Source organism: Miniopterus natalensis, chromosome 1, assembly GCF_054644295.1.
Source record: "Miniopterus natalensis isolate mMinNat1 chromosome 1, mMinNat1.hap1, whole genome shotgun sequence".
NCBI classification, from domain to species: Eukaryota; Metazoa; Chordata; class Mammalia; order Chiroptera; family Miniopteridae; genus Miniopterus; species Miniopterus natalensis.
In genome coordinates, this window is record NC_142081.1 from 136,809,405 (window position 1) to 136,830,540 (window position 21,136).

The 21,136-nt window shown below is 39.7% G+C and overlaps 1 protein-coding gene across 1 annotated transcript in view; it reads right to left on the reverse strand.

Moving 5' to 3' along the window:
* EGF (epidermal growth factor) overlaps positions 1-9,957 on the reverse strand; it is a 77,749-nt gene extending 67,792 nt beyond the window's left edge. The window contains exon 1 of the mRNA XM_016209461.2: positions 9,834-9,957. Coding sequence (XP_016064947.2) covers positions 9,834-9,957 — 124 coding nt within the window. The remainder of the gene's footprint in view (positions 1-9,833) is intronic.
* Between the last annotated feature and the right edge of the window lie 11,179 nt (positions 9,958-21,136).

Consider the following 21,136-nt stretch of genomic DNA (forward strand, 5'->3'; position numbering starts at 1 on the left):
TCTTCTTTTACTAACTTGACAATAATGTTGCTCAAATTGAAAGGCTAAACATATGAATATTTGCCTATAAATGCCACATTCTGAGTGCTCCTAGACAAACCGATAAAAACAAAAACAAAAAACAAAAATTGTTGGCATCTAGATGTTTTGTGAGTCCTTTCCCATTATTCTCATTACTCTCACCCTGAACAGCATTGAATTCTGTGCCCCAGCTGTATACATTACTATATAAATATAGAGAAAAACTACTTTATGTAATTTTCTTGAAATTTTGAGAGCAAATGTGACAAGTAGTAAGAATAACTACTTAGAAAAAATAATTAATTGAAGATTTCGTGCCATGGCTGGTCATCAAGGATAAGAACAAGTCACAGAGAACACCCTGGGTAAGGCAATAGCTGGGACTTAGCTTATCCCAAGAGACCACCTGTAAATTTCTCTAACCGGCATTGAAAATTTGAAAAACAGGATTAGAAAAATTACACAAAACAAAGGTGTCACTAATGTCTCAGCTTATGGATTTTGGTAGAGAGGAACAGCTAATATTTACTGGGAACTCACTAAGGTAAGTTTCTAAGCACCTTATATGAATTAATTTATTTAGTCTTCATAACAATCCTATGAGGTAAGTACTAGCAGCTCTTATGAGCTATATATGGACCTTATTAATTTCGAAAGCCGAGGCCTAGCACAGGCTGGCAGGTATAGTGCATCGACTAAGGGTGAGAAACTCTTTCATGCGAAGTTAAGGTGACAAGTAAGTGTGACACTAGAACTGCTTGTCTAAAATTGCTCCACTTTCTCCTGTGACAAGATCAATCAACTCATGTAAAGCATAAACCACAATTTATTCTGTTTAAAATTTATCCTTTGTTTCAAAAATGGCATTTCATCTGCCTGCTGGAAGTTATAAAGCCTGGTCATTTTATATGCATCAATATAGTTATGTTAAAGAGGGACATCCACTCACAGGGAGCTTCTGTTTAGCTTTCAGTGCCAGAAGATAATATGGGGTTGGCAAAAGAAGGTTTACAGTTGTGAGTACACAAAACAGTTTATTCTTCTATTATTATTTATGTATTAATTGTTGTATTATTTATTATTATTATTAATCTGCTTTTGCCCACCCCTGTATATCAATATTGAAAGATAGTCACCTATCAATCTCTCTTGGACATTGTTGAGTGTTTTTAAAATTCATTGAGATTCTAGATGGAAATTTTTGTCATATATCTTTTTTCCCCCTCTTACATGTAATCTTTACCATGATTCATTAGAATAACCAAGAAATATAAAAGTTTCAATCGATTTTTCAGATCTGTTTTCAAACCTAAACCTTGTGACCCACTTGGAGTTTTAAAAATTCCCAATAATGTTACTTAAATCTAAAAGATATGCATTTCCACATACTAGGTAAATTAACATTAATGACAATAACCCTTCCAATTTCCCTGCACAACACACAGTTTAAATTCCTTTGTACTGAAAATTCTATAATAATTAGAATAATTGTATGCTTCAGAGGGAGTCAGAAAAACACCAGAAAATCCCTGGTAGCTTCTGTCTCTGGGCTTGTTTTTAAATCTCACAAGGGAAGGGCCCAAAATACACAGGATTGGTGTCAGCAGCCATATATTATGACAGTGTTGAGTTCGATTGATCTTCCATCTTTGATCCGTTTATACAAGGATGGAGGTCTATGAAAGAAGAAAGACCCTTCTCCAAGCTTTAGAAATGTTAACCAGGAGAGTGCTGAAGGGAATGAAATAAAGCAGCTTCCCCACTGACACACCACGTGCTGAAGGACAAGGCAGCTGCCCGGACGTTGCTAGAACTGGCTGTGTCCTAGCAACCACCTACCCACCAAAAGAACCACCTCGTGAGGAAATCCACTTCCTACACACAAAGCTGCACCACGACAGGCTGCTCTGAATGGAAGAAGAGGGTAGGCCTTTTCTCTGAAGGCCTTTTCTATCCTGCCACTGACAGGGGCTTTGCAAATAAATCAGTGCGTACCATGAATCACTGTCACAGGAGTCTGCTGGTTCTCAAATGCCTTCACACTCCCACAAATTTCAGTGTACTAAGGATCTTGGGAAATACTTGGAAAACCCAGACACTGAGAGACATTAGTACGGTTGGCCAAGTTTGGGAGAATCAGAAAATCAAAGTCATAAGTGAAAACGGGCTTGCACACCAATTCAAACTCCAGGCTTAGAAGGTCAAGAGGTGATGAGAGCAGAAGAGTCTGTCTTGGATTTGGCTAAAACGACTGAAGTTTCTATACATTTACTAATTTCCAGCCTCCAAGGCAAGCTTTGAATGATGATGTTAAGGAACAAAACTCCTAGAGAAAGACATTTACATGCATTATTCCAGAATTGCTTTCAAAGTTTAGTAACGTTGACCATATAAAATAAGATAGAAATGTATATTCAGATATAGTGAGATCTTTCAAGAAATGTAAAGATCCCTTCTATTTAATATAACTTTTTTTCTACAGCTGACAAAAACATTACTAATCCTTCAAGGCCCAGATCTCAGTCATGGTCTTATTGTGGGCCCCAGCAAATGCAACAGCTGGGGATGGGATGGGAATGGTCATGTGCAAAGCTGTTATTTATTAACATTATTGTTAGTAAAGAATCTCTACAAAATGAATCTGCATTCTTGGTTCACCTAATATCCAGGTAATATTTCCTTCATGGTGAGTAGTATTATCATTCTGGATAAAAGTATTAACCTGAGTGCAAGAAAGAAATAGATAATGCAGGCAATGAAATTCCAAAGGTCAAGGTTTTTGTTGTTGTTCTTGGTTCCTTCTTAAAGTTAATTCTAACATTAGAAACTATAACATAATAAAACTCACATTTTGTTCCTTAGCTCTAGGATTTCTCAAATCCAGAGTAATAACTAAAACTAAACTCAGCATTAAGCTGCTTCATACAATTTGAGAATTGCTTGAAAAGTATTTAGATATTTCTCAAGAGAAAGTACATTCTTTAAAACTGACCTGGACACTCTGAAAAAACTCTCCAATGCAGTAGTTTCCAACTGTTAAGGTTAGGTATTGAGTCTTTAATTTTTTGTTGTTGTTCATAACAAGTTTACAAAAACTACCTCATTAAAATAATTGCTGAAATATCTTAGGTCAGGCAACGTAAGCATATTGGGAAGTTACTAGTTTCTTCTCCTAGCTTTCTCCATTATAATCAAAGTGGTAAAATGTTAAGAATGTTGAACAGATTATAGAAGGTTTATTTTCTAGGTAAGAAATTTTTGTTACCTTTTGTCTGAAGGCTAATGTTTGATTTTTTTTCATTATCTGGATTAAGAGACAACATAAAAATCAAGCTAAATAATTAGTACAATGAAATCTACAAGTCAATGGCAAAAATAAGAGAGGAGATACAGTAAGTGATTCACAGTCCAAGCTATCTGATGCTCCTAATAGTAGACCACTGAAGGGGGAATATTCTGCTCCCCCATCGTTGCCCGTTGGTGCCTCTCATCTGACCTCCTCCACCTCTGGCTGTACCTCTGGGAGACCACAGTGTTTCTGGAAGACGGTCCCTCCTACCTGCCACTCATTGTCCCATTTCACCTGAAACGTGGGACTGGCCTCCTCATTTTCCTCAGCAGAAGTAAGATCAACCTCTAACTTTTAATAAGACCCTCTTTAAGGAATGGGTATAACAGGAAAGAACAACCCATGGAATACCTTACAATCACTGGCCAACGCCAGACGTATGATGGTCTATTTTTTTTTTTTAAATATATCTTTATTGATTTCAGAGAGAGGAAGGGAGAGGGAGAGAGAGAGTTGAAACATCAATGATGAGAGAGTCATTGATCGGCTGCCTCCTGCACGCCCCTGACTGGAGATCGAGCCCTCAACCCGAGCATGTGTCCTGGCCAGGAATGGAACCTTGATCTCCTGGATCCTAGGTCGATGCTCAACCGCTGAGCCACGCCCGGCTGGGCTATGATGCTCTATTTTGATATCAGTGTCCTGCCTCCTTTCTGACTTGCGTCCACGGGGTCAAAGAAAGCCACCCCGCAACCATGGAATCCCCTCCTAGCCTGAGCTACAGGAAAAGTCTTCTCTCTGGGTAGCATTCCCACCATCTGGAACCTACCTTCGAAAGCTTCGCTTCTGTTTCAAAATTAAGTCTCCCATTGTGGAGAGAAAAAAAGAAAAATTTGGTTTAAAACCTGTGGTCAGAATTTTTCTTCTGAGAAATAACTGTTTTGTGTATTAAAACACTTCAGTATGCCATTTAGTAATATTTTAGTTTTTTAATTTAAAAAAGGAGGCCCAGGATCTGAGGAAAACAGAATTGGAGGAGGAGGGGCGAATCTAAAATGCTCTGCATGAGAATGCAGGTCGTCTGAAACAGACCAAGGAAGCCCCGAAAAGAGGTCAGCCTCCCCGAGGCCACCAAGGTGGCAGAAGGCTGGCACCCGAGAGAGATGGCTGGTGAGCTTTCCCACAAAGAACAATTACTTACATTTTAAGAACAAGAATGAAAAATAGTTTTAGTTGTTTGATGTGCTGGATCAGGATGTGGCCAGGATTTTCTTCCCCCCCGCAAAGATTTCAGTTAAAGTCTGTCCCCCTCATGATTCATGGCACCAGGTGTCTAGAAGTAAAACAGGGTGGTGCCAGACATGAGGTTATGAAGTGTGGGAAAGGGACAGCACGTGAGGGAAGCGAGACACACAGCAGATCAATAATTCAGTGGAAGGGCCAGCAGGAACACAGGAGCCTTCCCTTCCACATCACTATTCCCATGCCCAGAAACCCTCTGTCTTAGGGGAGGCACACAAGGTTTCCCCAGAACATAGGAGGAAGGCACAGGCCATTTTTATTTAAAAATCCTAAGCCTTGGCCACTATGGCTCAGTAGGCTGAGTGTCGTCCCATGCACTAAGAGGTCACCAGTTTGATGACTGGTCAGAGCACGCGCCTGGGGTTGTGGGCTGGATCCCCAGTAGGGGGTATGCAGGAGACAGTCATTGGATGTTTCTCTCTCATCATTGATGTTTCTATCTCTCTCTCCCTCCCCCTTCCTTTCTCTCTAAAATCAATGAAAACATTTTTTTTTTTTTTAATCCTAAGATATAGTGACCCCAGCAGGCCATGGAGCTTTGGAATTTCTGAAACTCCAGCTCATCATTAAGAATGTGGTTTCTCCTTCTGGTCCTTATGGAAGAATCTCAGTGCACTTTTATGTCTTCCATTATACACTCAGAAAAATCATTTTTATTTCTTCCATTTTACACTCTGAGAGAAGTCATTGACTGTGAAGAACTCCCCTTTAATTGAAAAAAAAAGAAAAGGTAATCCTTTTACTTATCTCTTCATGCCTAAGTGAAAGGAGCTGACTAAGAGCTAAGAAAGACAAAGTATGTATTCCATTATTTATTACTTCTCTGGAACAGTCTCGTCCAAGTAGAATGTGTACCATTTACAGACTGTAAGAAGGTTCACTACTGTGTGGAAAGAAAATATTAAAAATATTATGTGTAGTATAATGTTTGTAATAGTAGTATATATAACATGTAAGCAACAGATAACACACATATTGAGAGCATATGCCCACATTTTAATTTTTTAATAGATAGAATGGAGTTTGGAGACTACTGATATAAAGAAAGAAAACATTCATACTAAAGAAATTATTTCAAAAGGATTTTCATGAAGGCAAATTTCAAACCGAATTACTAGTTCATTTACTTTTTATGGGAAACAATCATTTGCTTTATCATGAACACAAACAAATAATTCTCACCTTCCAACCACTAAACTGAATGTCATGTATTTGAACAGCTCCCATCTAGCCCCAAAATATAAATTCATTTAAAGAATTATTTTATCATTCCTTTATATGCCTTCAACAGCTTTTAAAAAATCTTAGAGAAATTGGTTCCAAATACAAAGAAAAATATATATGAAATTTAAATTATCACTTTCAAGTGCCTTGTTTTTGCTGTTGTTGTTAAAATAAACTTGTTACTGGTAAGAAATCTAACAAGTATATTTAATTTGCAGTCAGTGGAACTTTTTATCAGTTGATGTCACAGAAAGACAAACATTGGAGCTGCAGTTCCACAAGGACACTTGCTCAAATCAGTTTGATATGTTTTTGTATTTTTAATAAAAGTTAATTCTAGTTACAAAACTATCTCAGATTTTTTCAATGTGGCATTTTCCATGGTAAAAAAATGTTCAATTATTATAGAAGGAACCAAGCCATATTTAGAAAATACTTGTACTATTACCATGAATAAAAATAATTTTAGCAATGATAAACATACTAATAGCAGCTAAGACTTGCCAAGTGCCTATTACATGCCAGGCTCTATTTTATGCACTCTACATGTATTAACTCAGTGGTCTTAAATCCAGGCAGCCTATTAAGCCCATTAGAATCATCAAGGGAGAGATTCAAAGAAAAATGATGCCTGGATTCCACCCCCAGAAGAGACTCTGACCCAGATGGACTGGGACCCAGGGTGGTAACCTGGACAATGGTGATTCTAATGTGGGGCCAACACTGACAACAAATATATTAATGCAATCCTGACAACAATCTTAGGAGGAGGGGTTCATTATCTTCATTTCACAGTGAGGAAAATGACACACACGGTTCACAAATAGCAAAACTGGGATTTGAAGCCAGGTCTGTATCTAAAATTTAAGCTGTTTACCACTAAACACCACTACCCCTCAAAGACCATAAGCCACTGGGTACTTGGTGGACTGTTTCATTTACATGGTATGCATAAAACAATCATTTCTATAATTTCTTTGCACTTAGGTTAAAAAAACAAAAACTTGCCTGGCCGGCCTGGCTCAGCAGTTGAGCATCGACCTGTGATCCAGGAGATGGCAGTTTGATTCCCAGTCAGGCCACATGCCCGGGTTGCAGACTTGATCCCCAGTCGGGGGCTTGCAGGAGGCGGCCGATCAACGACTCTCTCATCATTGATGTTTCTCTCTCTCTCTCTCCCTCTCTTACACTCTTTCTGAAATCAATAAAAATATATTGAAAAAACACACAAAAACTTTTGCATAACCCTGGCTGAAAAAACAAAGATTCTAATCATGAAATTACTCAGGTTTGCACATAACTGGGAAGCTGACCAAGCCTTAGCCAGTGCTGAAATCAGCAGTTTCACTGTTTACTGCTAAAAGATCTCCCAGTCTGCTGAGTGCCCCAGGATCCTTACTGCAGCCAGTCCTCTGAGGCTTGGCCTATACCTCTTCTTCACCCTTCATTTTACCAATAAAGTTCATATAAATACTGTAGCTACAGACAGCAAACAGGAATAGTTCCTTTTTTCAACTGGTATTTCTCCTCCAGGGCAAATAAGCTTGAAAGTTCAGAAGCCACTTGCCAGCTTTCTTTATTGCTGGCCTCACCTACTGTAGCTCATAAAGAAGCTAACAGAATCCTCAGTCGATTTAAAAAAAAAGCAGAAAGAGCGCGGGAGGGGAGGAATGAAAAGAAAATCCAGTTCTGTGTTATCACTTGGTTTCTGTGGCTGGCAGTCACATGAGTGACAACTTTGCCTAAAGTTACCTGAATCTTGTCAAACCACAAAGCATTCTTTCTGCTGGGTCAGGCTGGCCAGAGGTGCTCTGTCTCAATGCCAAGGGCAAGAAATAAGGCAAGTAGAATTTAATTGTGAGGAGGGTTGTGGCTAGATGATGGCACCATATCTATTTAGAAAGGAGAAATACTATCCTCTGAAATGCAGGGGGCATGGGGTGTGACCCAGGCAGTTATCAGCTAACATGAGATGTGGAGTGTAAAGCAGGGGGTTTAAACCAGTGACATGCAAGGACCAAGGGAGCAAAGAGGCAGAGTCACAGAGTGGCATACAGACGTTCCACGTCATGTGAGGTCCGTGCCACGACACTGCACTGTTCAAATAAGGCATCTCAGGGCGTGATCTGATCAAAGAGATTTAGCCAAGAGTTGGAGCCAAGAGGACATTTACTGAGCACAGCCTGCTAGCCTCTGTGCCAGGGCATTTCACTTGGTATCTGGTGTGATCCCCACAACAATCCTGAAACGGGGAGAGGGGTATTTCCTGCAACATTCCGATATAACTCAAGTATCAAGTAGGTAGCATGGCTTTGAAATGGGGTGTATTTGCTTCTAAAACCTGTGTTCCTTCCACTCTGACACAGTTCCCTGAACTCCTTGTTTCTGTCCTGGTCTTCAAGTTTATTTGGTACACTTCTGAGCCACTGGCAGGGGCGGCGAGGAGCACAAGTCACTTGCTAGCAGAAATCGGGTGGCTCCCTGAGACTCTAAAGCTATGTGTGAAAGTTCATTTCTGTGGGATTGTTTCCCGTCTCTCAAGTTCTGCTTCTTTCTTGGCTCCTGCCATCTCCTCTCACGTCCCATGCAAATGGCAGTGCCTGATCCTGATCACTTGCCAACTACTCTAGGGACAATTCACCCACCCCAAAGAGGCTCCAGTCCATTCAACACAACTGTGTCCAAAAGCTTGCACTTCTGCCTCTAACAGCTGATCAACAGGCTTGTGAGGTCATTTTGTCTTTAGTCAGCCCCTTTGGTTGCTAGCCTCTGGAGTTCTGCTATCAGCAAGTGAAGGAAAGACTCCTCATTCATTCAGCAAGACTTTACTGAGTACATAACATGAAAGCGGAAATGTTCCGGGTACTGGGGTCATGGAGATCATGAGAATTAGTCCTTTCTTCCAGTACCCTGGGGTTCTGCTCACCTGTTACAATGAGCATGGCCTGGAGACAGAGTCCTGAGATGCAGAGCTAGGCCACCTCCTCACTGAAACTTCCTTCATGAGAGAGCCAGGGCAGGAGCCCAATGTCAGTAGTTTGGCTCAGAACTGTTCTCTCCATTCCCACTACTTTGTGCTGTCTTCCAGAGAGTTCGCTCCTGGAATCTTTATAATGTTTTCCTCAATTTCTCTCTTTTTGAGAGCCAGATGCCTTCTCAAAGGGGAAAAATGACAAGAAAGGAATGTCAGAGTAGTGCATGCCCTGTAATGGATGGAAATGATTGCCTTGTTTGAGCAGCAGATTGGAGACCTAGCCAAGAGCTAAATGAAATGAATCAACAGTGAGAGGGAGTTTTTTCAGGCAACTTCCTTAAGCAAGATTGTCATTTTGCATTCAGTAAAATTCCCTTCTCCTAGATTAAAAACCCGTTTAATATGGGAGGGGCATGTGGCATGTTGTCATTTCTTAGCAGTTCTCAACATTACAATGCACCTGTTGCTAAAATCCTGGAGCCTGGTCAGAGCTTCAGAAACAGAAGGAGTGGGGAGGAAGGAGGGAGGAGGTGTCAGGTGAAACTTCCCTTGGCTTCATAATAGAATCACGTTTTTTCCCAATTCTCACCCATTTTTTCACTGATTTTTTGGCAACTTCTGAGTTCTTACACAAAGTTATTAGAGAATTTATGCCTTAAATAGAGACAGTTTCTCAAAAAAAGCACCATCTGTTTTCCCAGTTTCCAATGAAAAGCTGATCAACTACGTGTTTAGTTACTCCTCATGTCAGAATAAAGGCATGAAAAGAAATGTTCAGCTAGTTTAAACTGAAACCCACACGTGGAAGAACAGTTTGAGAACCAAGAATTTGTACCGCCGGTAGCAGATTAGCTCTAACAGCCAGTAAGAAACTATACAAGCGTCAGAAAACAAAAATTAAGCAAATATACACACACAGAGAAAAATCAGGAAAAAAAATGCCCAACTTTACAAGACAGAATGAACAGGTAGCGGAGGTCAGTTTCCAAGAAGACGTGAATTCCTTTGAATGGAGTTACTTACCCACGCAAGTAGAATTCCCATTTCCCGAGGGGGAGGCTTCAGGACAGTTCCAGCGCTGGAGTGCTGAGAGACTAAAGCCAAATCTAAAAACTACCAGCAACAGAATGACAAGGAAGAGCCGCATGATCTCGAGGGGCTTGAGCTTTCAATAGAAAACAACTTGACTTTGGTTGCACATAGCGAGGTGGGTCGGTCTGCCCCCAGGCGTGCTCACCCCGCTCAGCCTGCAGCCCTGGGGCATCTTTTCCTGGGCTCTTTCTCTGTCACCCTCCAACTCTTGCTTCAACTCAAGACAGTGTCCGAAAGCAGCCTGAAAGGGACACTCTGGGAGAGATTTCTTTATCTAAGTTTTTGGGAAGCCAGTAAGAAATACCTGACACCCTTATGACACATTTCACAATTTCTCAGCCACACTCTGGAGGCCTGCAGCTGACTTCACTGTGACAGGCAGAGAGGGCAGCGGGCAAAGGCTACAGGGAGAGAGAGAGAGAGAAAAAAAAGAAAACAAAGGAAAGAATTGATGGAAAGTTCCAACCACGACCCTTGGTGAAGAATATTCAGATCCGATTCCTCCCCAAACGCCACACCGGTTCTCTTTTTGAAAAGTAGAATGACTCCTCTTTCCTTTTTAAAGCCCTTTTGGCTCCACCTCCGCTTCCTTTAGTGACACTTGAGTGAGCCTCTGTTTGCAAATGCGAATGCAGGCAATTCCACAGGACAGGAAGGCAGGGCCGGCTGCCAAAGAAGAGATAACTGGCTACTCACCATAAATATTCTGGTTAGACCCGGGCAGAGAGCAATTAGGGAGCCGCGGGGCTGCTCCCGGTGTCTCGGAGGTACCTGCTGAATATTAGCTATGCTTTAATATCTTGAAGGGTGCAGACAAAGTCAAGCCGTGAGGTATAAATCAGGCCCGAGCAACGCTGCTGATAATTCCGGCCTACAGTAATTGATCACTCCCTGAGCAACACCAAAGAAAATTGACCTGCACTTCAGTCTTTAAACAAAGTGTCAACACTGGTGCTCGTTCCTGGTGCTTAACCTTTTCTCTCTCTCCCGTATATTTTATAGCGGAATTTGGAAGATTATTCTTTCCAAATCAAAGGGAAATCCCTGGAGCCAAACGAAGAGACACAGTGTGCACAGATACCTTTTCTTTCAGCAGGAGCAGGACAAAATATCGTGAGGGGCCAGGAGTGCAGGGCCAGGAGCGGGTTGTTATGATAGGGCCGTGCTGGAAAAAATAAGCTAATAGTGCAAAAGCTAGGAAGCGCTGGAAATCCAGCCGAGCCGCCTGCTGCTCCTGCCCGAACAATGTAGGCGACTTTTTCACAAAAGGACAGAAAATAAAAGCTTGAGGTATCGATTCGCTGTCTCCTTGACCACTTTCTATTTGGAGCAACAGCACTTATTTCTACAGAAGGGCACCCCCAGCGCCCTAAATGGTTAGCTCAGGCAAACCGTTCGCACCAGATTTGATGAACAATGGAAATTTCTGCCAGTTTATTTCATCCTGGAAAACAAGCTTTCATTTAAGTTACCCAGAGGTGGTGTTCCAAGGGCTGGTCAAAGTGTAGATAAAGCGATAGTCACAAAAATAACAGTCACACCAGTGAACATCCACTATGGAGGAAAACGGGAACCACTCCAAGCCTTTCACTCCTGTTTAATTCTGTCCTCATCATACCTCAAATACTGGGGTGACTTTTCTGAAACAGCTAAAGTCAGGATTTCTCTGATTTCAGCCAGCCTCTGCCAGGCAGCTTCCCAACGCTTACCGGAGAAACAGGCCCCGGGGGCAGCAGAAGGCATGGGGGGGCAACACATGGAATATTCCATTGCTTTCTGGACTCAGACTCAAGACTCAGAAGCAGTGTCCTACAAATAACCTGCACTAAGTTATAACCTTGCTAATAACCTTCCCCTTCAGCAAAATGCATTGCCAGTGTCACAGGTGACAGCAGTGGAAGTGGCTTAGAGGGCAGTCAAGCATCAAGCTGTATTAGTGGAGATAGGAGAGAATGACAGAAACATAAATATGAAATAATCCACAGCTATGTTCTGTTTGGATCTGGAAGCACTCATTATTTTGGGTTGTAAAGAGACACCCTTTCCTAATGACATGTCACCTGGGCTAATGTAGTCATACATGCCCCTTAAGAGATGATGAATTCAGCACAGCTGTGGTAGAAGCTGAGACTGGTGACTGATGTGATCAATGCCAGCTAACCCACAGATAATTCAGGATTGCTCACCTAGCAAATCACAGGACAGAGCCACCCACTTAGAATGGACTTCCAGAGACATCTAATAAGTCCACATTCTTACTTCCAGATAAAGCTGAACCTGTTCTGGGAGAATGAATGTCCTTCTTATTTTAAAGTTGCTTAGAAATCTATTATAGCTTTACAGGGCTGAGCTGCCAAATACCTTTTAGTTTCTGGAATTGAATCAAATTAATGGATTGATTTACTAAACAGCTATATGTGATAGGACACTGTATGGAGTACAAGAAATAGAAGTCATGGTCCCCTAAGTTCAAGAGCTTGCTCAAGTTGACTAACAACAACAAAAATAGTTTATGACTTGCTAAATAGTACCAGCTAAAAAGTGGCCAGTCAGCAAGGATTCTGGGGGTGTCAGAAAAGGAGGGGGAATTGAAACAAACTCTGTGGACTGGAGCATGCAGCAGAGCCTCGTGTATAATTAGGAAGCCTTGCATCGGCGTGGAGATGGAGGAGGGCCATGCTGACAATAGGATGTGGAACAGGAAAGGACAGAGAAATGAAATGCTTATTTATTAGATCCTTCAGCCCTGAGGGGGCACAGCTGGATGGGAGGCAACCCTGCTGGTGGGTCAATAAGAGTTAGACATTAATAATAAGGAAACAGCTCTGAAAGCTTTTAAGTGTGAGTGGACATCAATAGAAAGGAGGCTATTAGGAGACATGTTCATGTATCCTGGTCACTGTTCTTATTGTTCAAATAAAATTTCCCCATTGGAGCACAAAGGATCCTCTTTTCCTGGCCAATATGTTTGCTCTACAAACATCACCACCACCACACCATTAATAGATTGCCTCCAATGTGCCAGGCTTTATCTACATCACTTCCGATCCTCAACACCGCCTTGCAAGGTGGATATTAGTGCCCATTTCATAGGACCCAGAAGATCAGGAAGGCTAAGAAAATTTCCCAGTATCAAACATATTTACGGAGAATATGAACTCTGAAGTCAGTATTCTTTTCTCTTTAGACTGATTTTGATCAGAATAAATAGGCATTGACATTATCAATAGAAAAGCAGAACTTATACTATACACATGGCTATGACTGCAGGAACCAGAGGTGACAAGGCAAGTACATTTTTTCAGGCATAGCATTGACATCTACCTACAGAAACAGTACACAGGCTATTTCATAGGCCACATCTATTAATGAATATCACATGTACCGGGACAGTTCCTGTAAGATTTTAAAACATTTTCTTGTTTTTTAGAGACAAGGTTGTTGACATGTGTCTGGCATTCCTGTGACTCATATGTGGCAGAAACTGCAATGGTGCTAAGGGAAAGAGATTGGGAGAGCATAGGAGTTAGCAACAAAGGCAAATCATAATTTGTCAAGATGTGAATACCATAAGTGAAAGTTTTATTAAAAAAGGACTGTTTTCCCCTTGGTATTTGCCCAAATGAGTTGAAAACTTATGCCTACAAAGAACCTACACAAGAATATTTATAGCAGCTTTATCCATAATTGCAAAAACTGGAAGCAACCAAGATGTCTTTCACTAGATGAATGGGTAAACAAATGGTGGTACATCTATACAATGGCATATCATTCAGGAATAAAATTAAATGAACCACCAAGACACTAAGGACATGAGAGACTCATAAATGCATATTGTTAAGGAAAAGAAGCCAATTTGAAAGGCTACTTACTGTATGATTCCAACTATTGACATTCTAAAAAAGACAAAACTGTGGAGACAGTAAAAAGGTCAGTGGTTGTCAGGAGCTGGGGTAGGGGAGAGATGAACAGGCAGAGCACAAAGGACTTTTTAATGGAACTATCCTGTGTGATACACTCCATTTTAAATTTATCAAACCCACAGAATGTACGAGTGAATCCTAATGTAAATACGGACTTCTATAATAATGCATCAATATTGCCTCATCGATTGTAGCAAATGTACTACACTAATGCATGGTATTGATAGCAGGGAAGGCTGGGGGGAGTAGGGGAGGCAGTAGTTGGGGACTTTGTACTTTCTGCAAAATTTTTCTGTAAACCTAAAACTGCTTTTACAAGAAATAGTTTGTTACTTTTTTAAAAGGAGAGTTACTATCTAATTTAAGTAATGCACAGACTAAATAATGCCACACTTCTACCAAATGAAATCACATTTTTAAAAGCATTTGACAGCCCGGCCGGGCATGGCTCAGCAGTTGAGCGTCCACCTAGGATCCAGGCGATCGGGGTTTGATTCCCGGTCAGGGCACATGCCCGGGTTGCGGGCTCGATCAATGACTCTCATCATTGATGTTTCTATCTCTCTCTCTCCCTCTCCTTTCCTCTTTCTGAAATCAATAAGGATATTTTTTTTTTTTTAAAAAAAAAGCACTTGATAAACAAGACATAAAAGAAGAATCAGCCCTGCTCCATTTTTCAGCTCAGCCTATCCCCAGTACCTAGAAAGTTTTCTCCGACCAAGAAGAAAACACAAGCCTTCAGAAACTGGATATATAAAAAAGAAGGCATAATTTATAATATATAATTTCTACTTTTCTATGAAGCAGCAACAAAATCTAAATCTTTTTTTTTAAAGCTCATTTTAGACTACATTGCATTTATTTACATCATCTCAGCATGCCTGTTGGTTTGCAACCTTGGAGTTCCCACTAGGTGAAATCTGAAACTGCCCCCATCTCTTGTCCTCCACAGCCAGGGAGAGACCAAAGAAAGAGGCAGACCAGCCCAGAATGGTAGGTGGCAGTTTTGTTTTTGTTTTTCACTCATGAAATACAGAATTTTATTTAGAAACTGTGTAAAGTAGGGAAAAAAATCCTGTCAAGAAAGACCAGGTAGAAAATGGGTTCTCAATACAATGAAATTTTAGGACAACAGAAGCCTAAAAAGCTACAAAAGAGGAAAATCACTCCTCTGATTTGAACAATGGCTGGTTACTTGCATTTTTGGGCATTGTTAATCACTAAATGTGGGCTGGCCTCTGAATTCCACATAAAGCATGCAGTACACAACAATTTTATCATAGAATACCTGCTTTCTACAAACATTTTAGGAAAAGCGAGGTAGGTGGCAGGCTTAATAATCAAGGGAACTTACATAGAAAGCTTGGGAGTTGCAAGAAGAGTTGGTCTCGGCACTCACCAGCCAGAACGTTAAAAGTTTGTATAGAGGCCTTAATGGGGTTCAGTCACTTTTACCGTTCAGATGGTCCCAACAACACATTCTTCCTCAAGGCTGTGTCCTCACAACAGCCCTTAGTGTGGAAATGGTGGGTGGAATGTACATTTCAAGGACAGGGGAGAGGGCGAAGAGCCTCTGATTGCAGGGGTCCAGCTCTGATTGGTGGTCCCCTAAAAGTTCCTCATTCATAGTCCACTCAGATATTTTAACTTCGAAAAATGTCAAGGTTTAGGGAAAGAACTCTTGCTTTTCTCTCACCCGCAATACAACCTTTCCCCTGTCCTTCAGTTCTGCCAAGCCTATAAGAAGCACAGTTCCGTTAAGTATAGAGCATCTGAAGGCCTGACAAGAGTACTAGAGATGCTATGAGCTTCGTGTGATTAAAACTACGTTCTGGAAATTAGTGAAAACTCAAACCGTAGTCTGCTGCTCTTCCTTTGCTCTTCTTATATTTATAGAACTGTGAAATAGTATCTTCTTTCCCTTTTCTAAACCTCAAGGACTGAAATTATTTGAGTAAAAATAATCATGGTCTACCACTTGAAACGGCAAAGAGGTACAATGTAGATGGTGGAGAGGAAATATTTGCCAGAGCTCCTCAGTGGTTAGAGCGTCAGCCTGCGCAGCGAAGGGTCCCAGGTTCTACTGCTGGTCAAGGGCACGTACCTGGGGCGCAGGTCCCATCCCAGGCACCGGTCAGGGTGAGTGTGGGAGGCAGCCAATCAATGTGTCTCTCTCACATCGATGTTTCTTTCTCTCTCTCTCCCTCCTTCCTTTCCACTCTCTTTTTTAAAAGTCAATAGAAAAAAGATCCTCAGGTGAAGATTAAAAAAAAAAAATTTTTTTTTGAGTCAGTTATGTGTTTTTTAAATTTCAAATACCAGAGAAATAAAATAAATTAAGTTGCTTTCATTTAGTTTTCCCAGCCTGACTTCAAACTCAGATGCATTCATTTATATCTATTAAAGTAAAATTTATATAACGTGAACAGATCTTAAGTATAAAATCTGATGAGTTTGGGTAAATGTATATTCACATTAAGCCAATATCTCAACCAAGATATAAAATATTTCCATTACCACTGAAATTTCCCTGGCGCTCCCTCCAGCCAATCCCCCTACATCCACGGGCAACCATTGTTTTGATTTCTATCATCATTCGCTAAGCTTTGTTTGTTCTTAAATTTTATATAAATGCAATCATACAGTAGATTCATTTTTGTGTCTGACTTTTGTTCGACATAATGTTTTCGATAGTTATCCATATTGTTGTCTGTATCAGCACGTCATTCTTTTTATTATTGGAAAGTATTCTTTTGTGTGAATACATCACAATTTGTTTATCCATTCGTCCGTTGATGGGCATTTGGATTGTTTCAAGGTTTGGTTCCCTGAATGTTTTCAGTTCTCTCCAGTTAATGCCTAACTGCTGGTTCATTGGGTAGGTATATGTTTAACTTCATAAAAAGCTCAAAACATTTTTCCAAAGTGTTTGCTGTGTTTTAATACTCACCAGCAGGGCATGTGAGTTCCAGTTGTTTCACACCTTCACCCACATTTGGTATTGTCAGTCTTTTTAATTTAAAAAATTTTAGTAGGTGTGTCCTAATATCACATTGCAGTTTTAATTTGCCTTCCCCTGATGAATAATGGTGCTCGACCATCCTTCATGTGTTAATTGATCATTCACTTATCTTCTTTTGTAAGACGTCTGTTCAAATCTTTTGCCTGTTTCTTTACTGGATTTCTTATTTTTTTATTGATTTGTAGAAGTTCCTTATATATATTCCAGATACAAATCTAGATCTATATATCACAAATATGTAAATATGTATGTCAGGTCTATTTATTACAAATATTTCCTCCCTGTCCATGGCTTATCTATTTATTTTGTTGAGTGTCTTTTAATGAGCAGATTATAATTTTGATGAAATCCAACTTCTCTGTTTTTTTTCCTTTACGGTTACGTTTTGTGTTCTCTCTAATAAATTGTTGCCAACTCCAATCTCTCAATATATTCTCCAGTTTTTTAGGCACTTTTAGAGTTTCAGCTTTTATGTTGGGGCTTGTGATTCATCTCTATTAATGTTTGTATATTATGTGAGATTGAAGTTGAAGTTTATTTTTCTGCACATATATATTCACTAAACCTATAGTTCAATTTGGGAAAAACTGACATCTTCACAATAACAAGTCTCTCAACCTATGAACATATATTTTTCCATATATGTAGGTCTTTTTTAATTTATCTCAACAATGTTTTTAACTTTCCAGTTAGAGCTTTATACATCTTTTGTTACATTTATTTATATTTTGATTTTTAAATGCTCTTATAAATGAATAGTTCTTCAATTTTATTTTTTAGTTGTTCGTTGCTCTTTTATAGAAATAAAATTGAGTTTTCTCTTTGGAATTTGTATACTGCAAACTTGCTAAATATTACATTATATAGGGAGTTATTTTCATTGAGTCCACAGTACTAGAGGCAAAATGGAAAGATAATACGAAGTCATCTTTTCTCTCAAACATCAGCTACCTTTGTTTGCCACCAGTCAGGAGCCACCACCAGGAGAAAGATGAAAAGAAAAGCTTTCATCCAGTTCCTATGAAAAGTAGGCGTTAAGGCCCTAGCTGGTTTGGCTCAGTGGTTAGAGCGTTGGCCCTCAGGCGGAAGGGTTTGGGCCTTGATTCTGGTCAAGGGCATGGGCCTCTTATGTAATCTCCGACCGTGCAGGGAGCAGCCAATCGCTGTGTCTCTCTTGCATCAGTATTTCTCTCTCTCTCCCTTTCACTCTGAAAAGCAATGGAAAAATTATCCTTGGATGAGAATTTAAAAAATAATAACAAATAAATAAAGTAGGCATTAACTAGGAAAATATAGATTACCACCATCCTCCTGTTCTCTTTTGCCAACTTCTTTGGTATCTCCTCAGCATTTAAAATTCCACCTGATAAGGCCTCTGTGGTTACTGGTGAATGCCATAGTTTGTGTCATTTGAAAAATGAAGTAAGCTTTTTTGTTGTTGTTTCCATTGATTTTTTTTTTTTTTTTTTTTTTTTTTTTTAGAGAGAGTGGAAGAAAGGGGAGAGAGAGAGAGAGAGAGAGAGAAACATCGATGTGAGGGAGACACAGCAATTGGTTGCCTCCAGCACATGCCCAGAATATGTGCCCTTGATTGGGAATCAAACCCGAGACCCTTCCATGCGCAGGCCAACACTCTAACCAGTGACCCACACCAACCAGGGCATGAAGTAATCTTTTTTAATGATCCATAAAGATGTGCCTGGGGATTATAAGAAAAAGAGACAGCCATTACATTAGAAAAATAGACGTCCTGATCTTCAAGGAAGTTTAAATCAGTACTCAAAACAGGGAAGTCGAGTATAAGAAAACAACCCCAAGAATGAATGCAAATGAGTGTTTTGTTTGTGGAATAACTAATAAATGGTGTTATTCCAAATTCTACACAAAGACTTTAAGTATATTGGAGAAAGAAGAGAGGAAGAGATTAGTCCCTTTTGCTGAGACCAAGACATCCTGGAGCAATTTTTAAAACATCGAATCTCAGATCCTGTGATAGCTCAGCTGAATTAAATCTATGTCACGGAAAGGATCCATTCTCTCATAGGTCACCTGTGGCTCCAATTTCCCTGGGTGCTTTCATGGATTCACTTTAGCCCTTTCATGAAATGAATCTGCTAAACCAAGAATAACAAAATTATGTAACTCTGGCATTTTGCAGAAGAAACCTCTTGTGTGCAGTATTTTAAAACCGTACATCAAAATCTAACTGCCTTATTTATCAAAAGGAAAATTACATTGTTTCCAGGGAGTTTGGAAACCAGCTGTAAACTTCATCCTTAATCCCCTCAAACAAAAGATATTACAAAATAAAATCAAGCTCACTATGTGTATATACCAAATATATATATATGGCCTCAATCCTTCCATGTGTACTGGGACAAAAATAATTGAAATTTTCATATCTGGGTCTTAGGCCACAGCTTGTCCAAAGTGTAACTTCCAGAAGAAGGGAGCTACTTTGCAATTATGACCAAAATAAACAGAAGTGAGATTTGTGACTGGCAGGTCCATTCACAGTATGACAGACTTGGGCATGATTCCTGGGTTATATTCTTATTTTTATGTTAAGAAATGACAGGTTTTATTTCTCACCAGTTGATAAGTGGTTGGGTTAATGTAACACGTATGTTGATCTTGTATCAAAATAAATCTGACCTTTAATTAAGAGCCAAGTTCTATTTGGTACAACCCTTTTAGCAAGCAATTTGGCAACACATATCAGAGCCATAAAAATATCCATAGGCGTTGACCATTTAATCTCACTCCTGGCAATTTCTCCCTAAAGGAATAATCTCTCCACTAAAAAAAGAAGCTACGATCATACGAATAGGTATTGTAATGTTATTCATGGTGGCAAAAATTAGAAACAGTTTTCATTTCCAGTAACAGGAATAGTTAAGAAATTATGAGAATATAATATAATCATTAAAAAGGAAGTGTTTATCACAGCATTAATTAAAAAATACAAACTCTTATCTATCCTGTGATTATATTTATTATTTTGTGTAACAGATGAACCCAGAACATTGAAAATAGTTTATTTGAATAGGCAGTGAGATTATGGGTTTTACTTCCTTTTCAATTTAAAATTTTGTTTTTTAAAGTTGTAATATTATAGAAGACTTAGTAAGATATTCACTGACCTTCAGATGAAGAGCATTATGTTCGATTCTCTTATAAGCTAAAAACCCTGCTCTCCTGTCTGCTGCCTCTGATAGCATTCTCCTTCTGATTGCTTCCTCCATTAAAGAAAAATTACTTTTAGAATGTAATTCCTTTAGAATGTTTCCCTGCCTTCAGCAGAGCCACACTTAAATTATTCAAAATTCCACTTGAAATTCAAGACTTCATAGGTAAGGGTTCTATATCCTAGTCTCAGTAGTTCATGTCAAGAACACTCGGTTTAAAAGTTGAGACAAGCCCTGGCTGGTGTGGCTCAGTGGCTGGAGCATCAGCCTACACACCAAAGGGTCGTAGGTTCGAGTCCTGGTCAAGGGTGGGTACCTTGGTTGCAGGTTTGATCCTGGTGCCACCAGTGGGCGGGAGCTAACCAACCAATGTGTCTCTCATATCAATGTTTTTCTCTTTTTCTCTCTCTCCCCTCCTTTCTCCCTTCCATTCTCTCTAAGAACCAATGGAAAAAATATCCTCAGGTGAGGATAAATAAATTAAATAAATAAATAAATAAATAATATTGAGAGGAAATCATTTTCCAAAGTCTTCTGGTTTAAAATTTCAAATCTCTGTCTTGCCCATTGTTAGTAAATTAATTTCCATGCAACATATTACATATTTCCAGCATAAGAAGAGAAGCACAGTCTCAAAAGGGCAGTTTATTTTTCTGACAGTTACTAAGAAAGTAGATGTTTACTGGGCATAATTATTAATAATAGGCACGTGGGAGTGAAAACGTGTTTAACCAGTTCGGTTTTATGTAATTTTATATTTATACCTTACTTAACTGGTTCCCCTTCCGTCTATTTTTGGTGTGTATGTACAGATGTACCACGGCATTTTCTTCAGAACTCCTTTGGAGACTATTTGGAGTTGGCCCACCACTGTGTCTCTTCAAGAAGGCCTTTCTATCAAGCTTGTCTGTTTAATAGTATTAAATGTTTCTCTTTTCTTCAAATAAGTGTTAAGCTAATCATGTAATGTGATCATGACTTTTTAAAATAAATCTCCATGTGCCGTGTTTCGTGTATAGCAAGCATTCGACATGTGATAGTCCTGATCCACGTCTGAACCTCCCCGGAGAAGAGCGGGTCTCGTGAGCCACCATTCTTTGG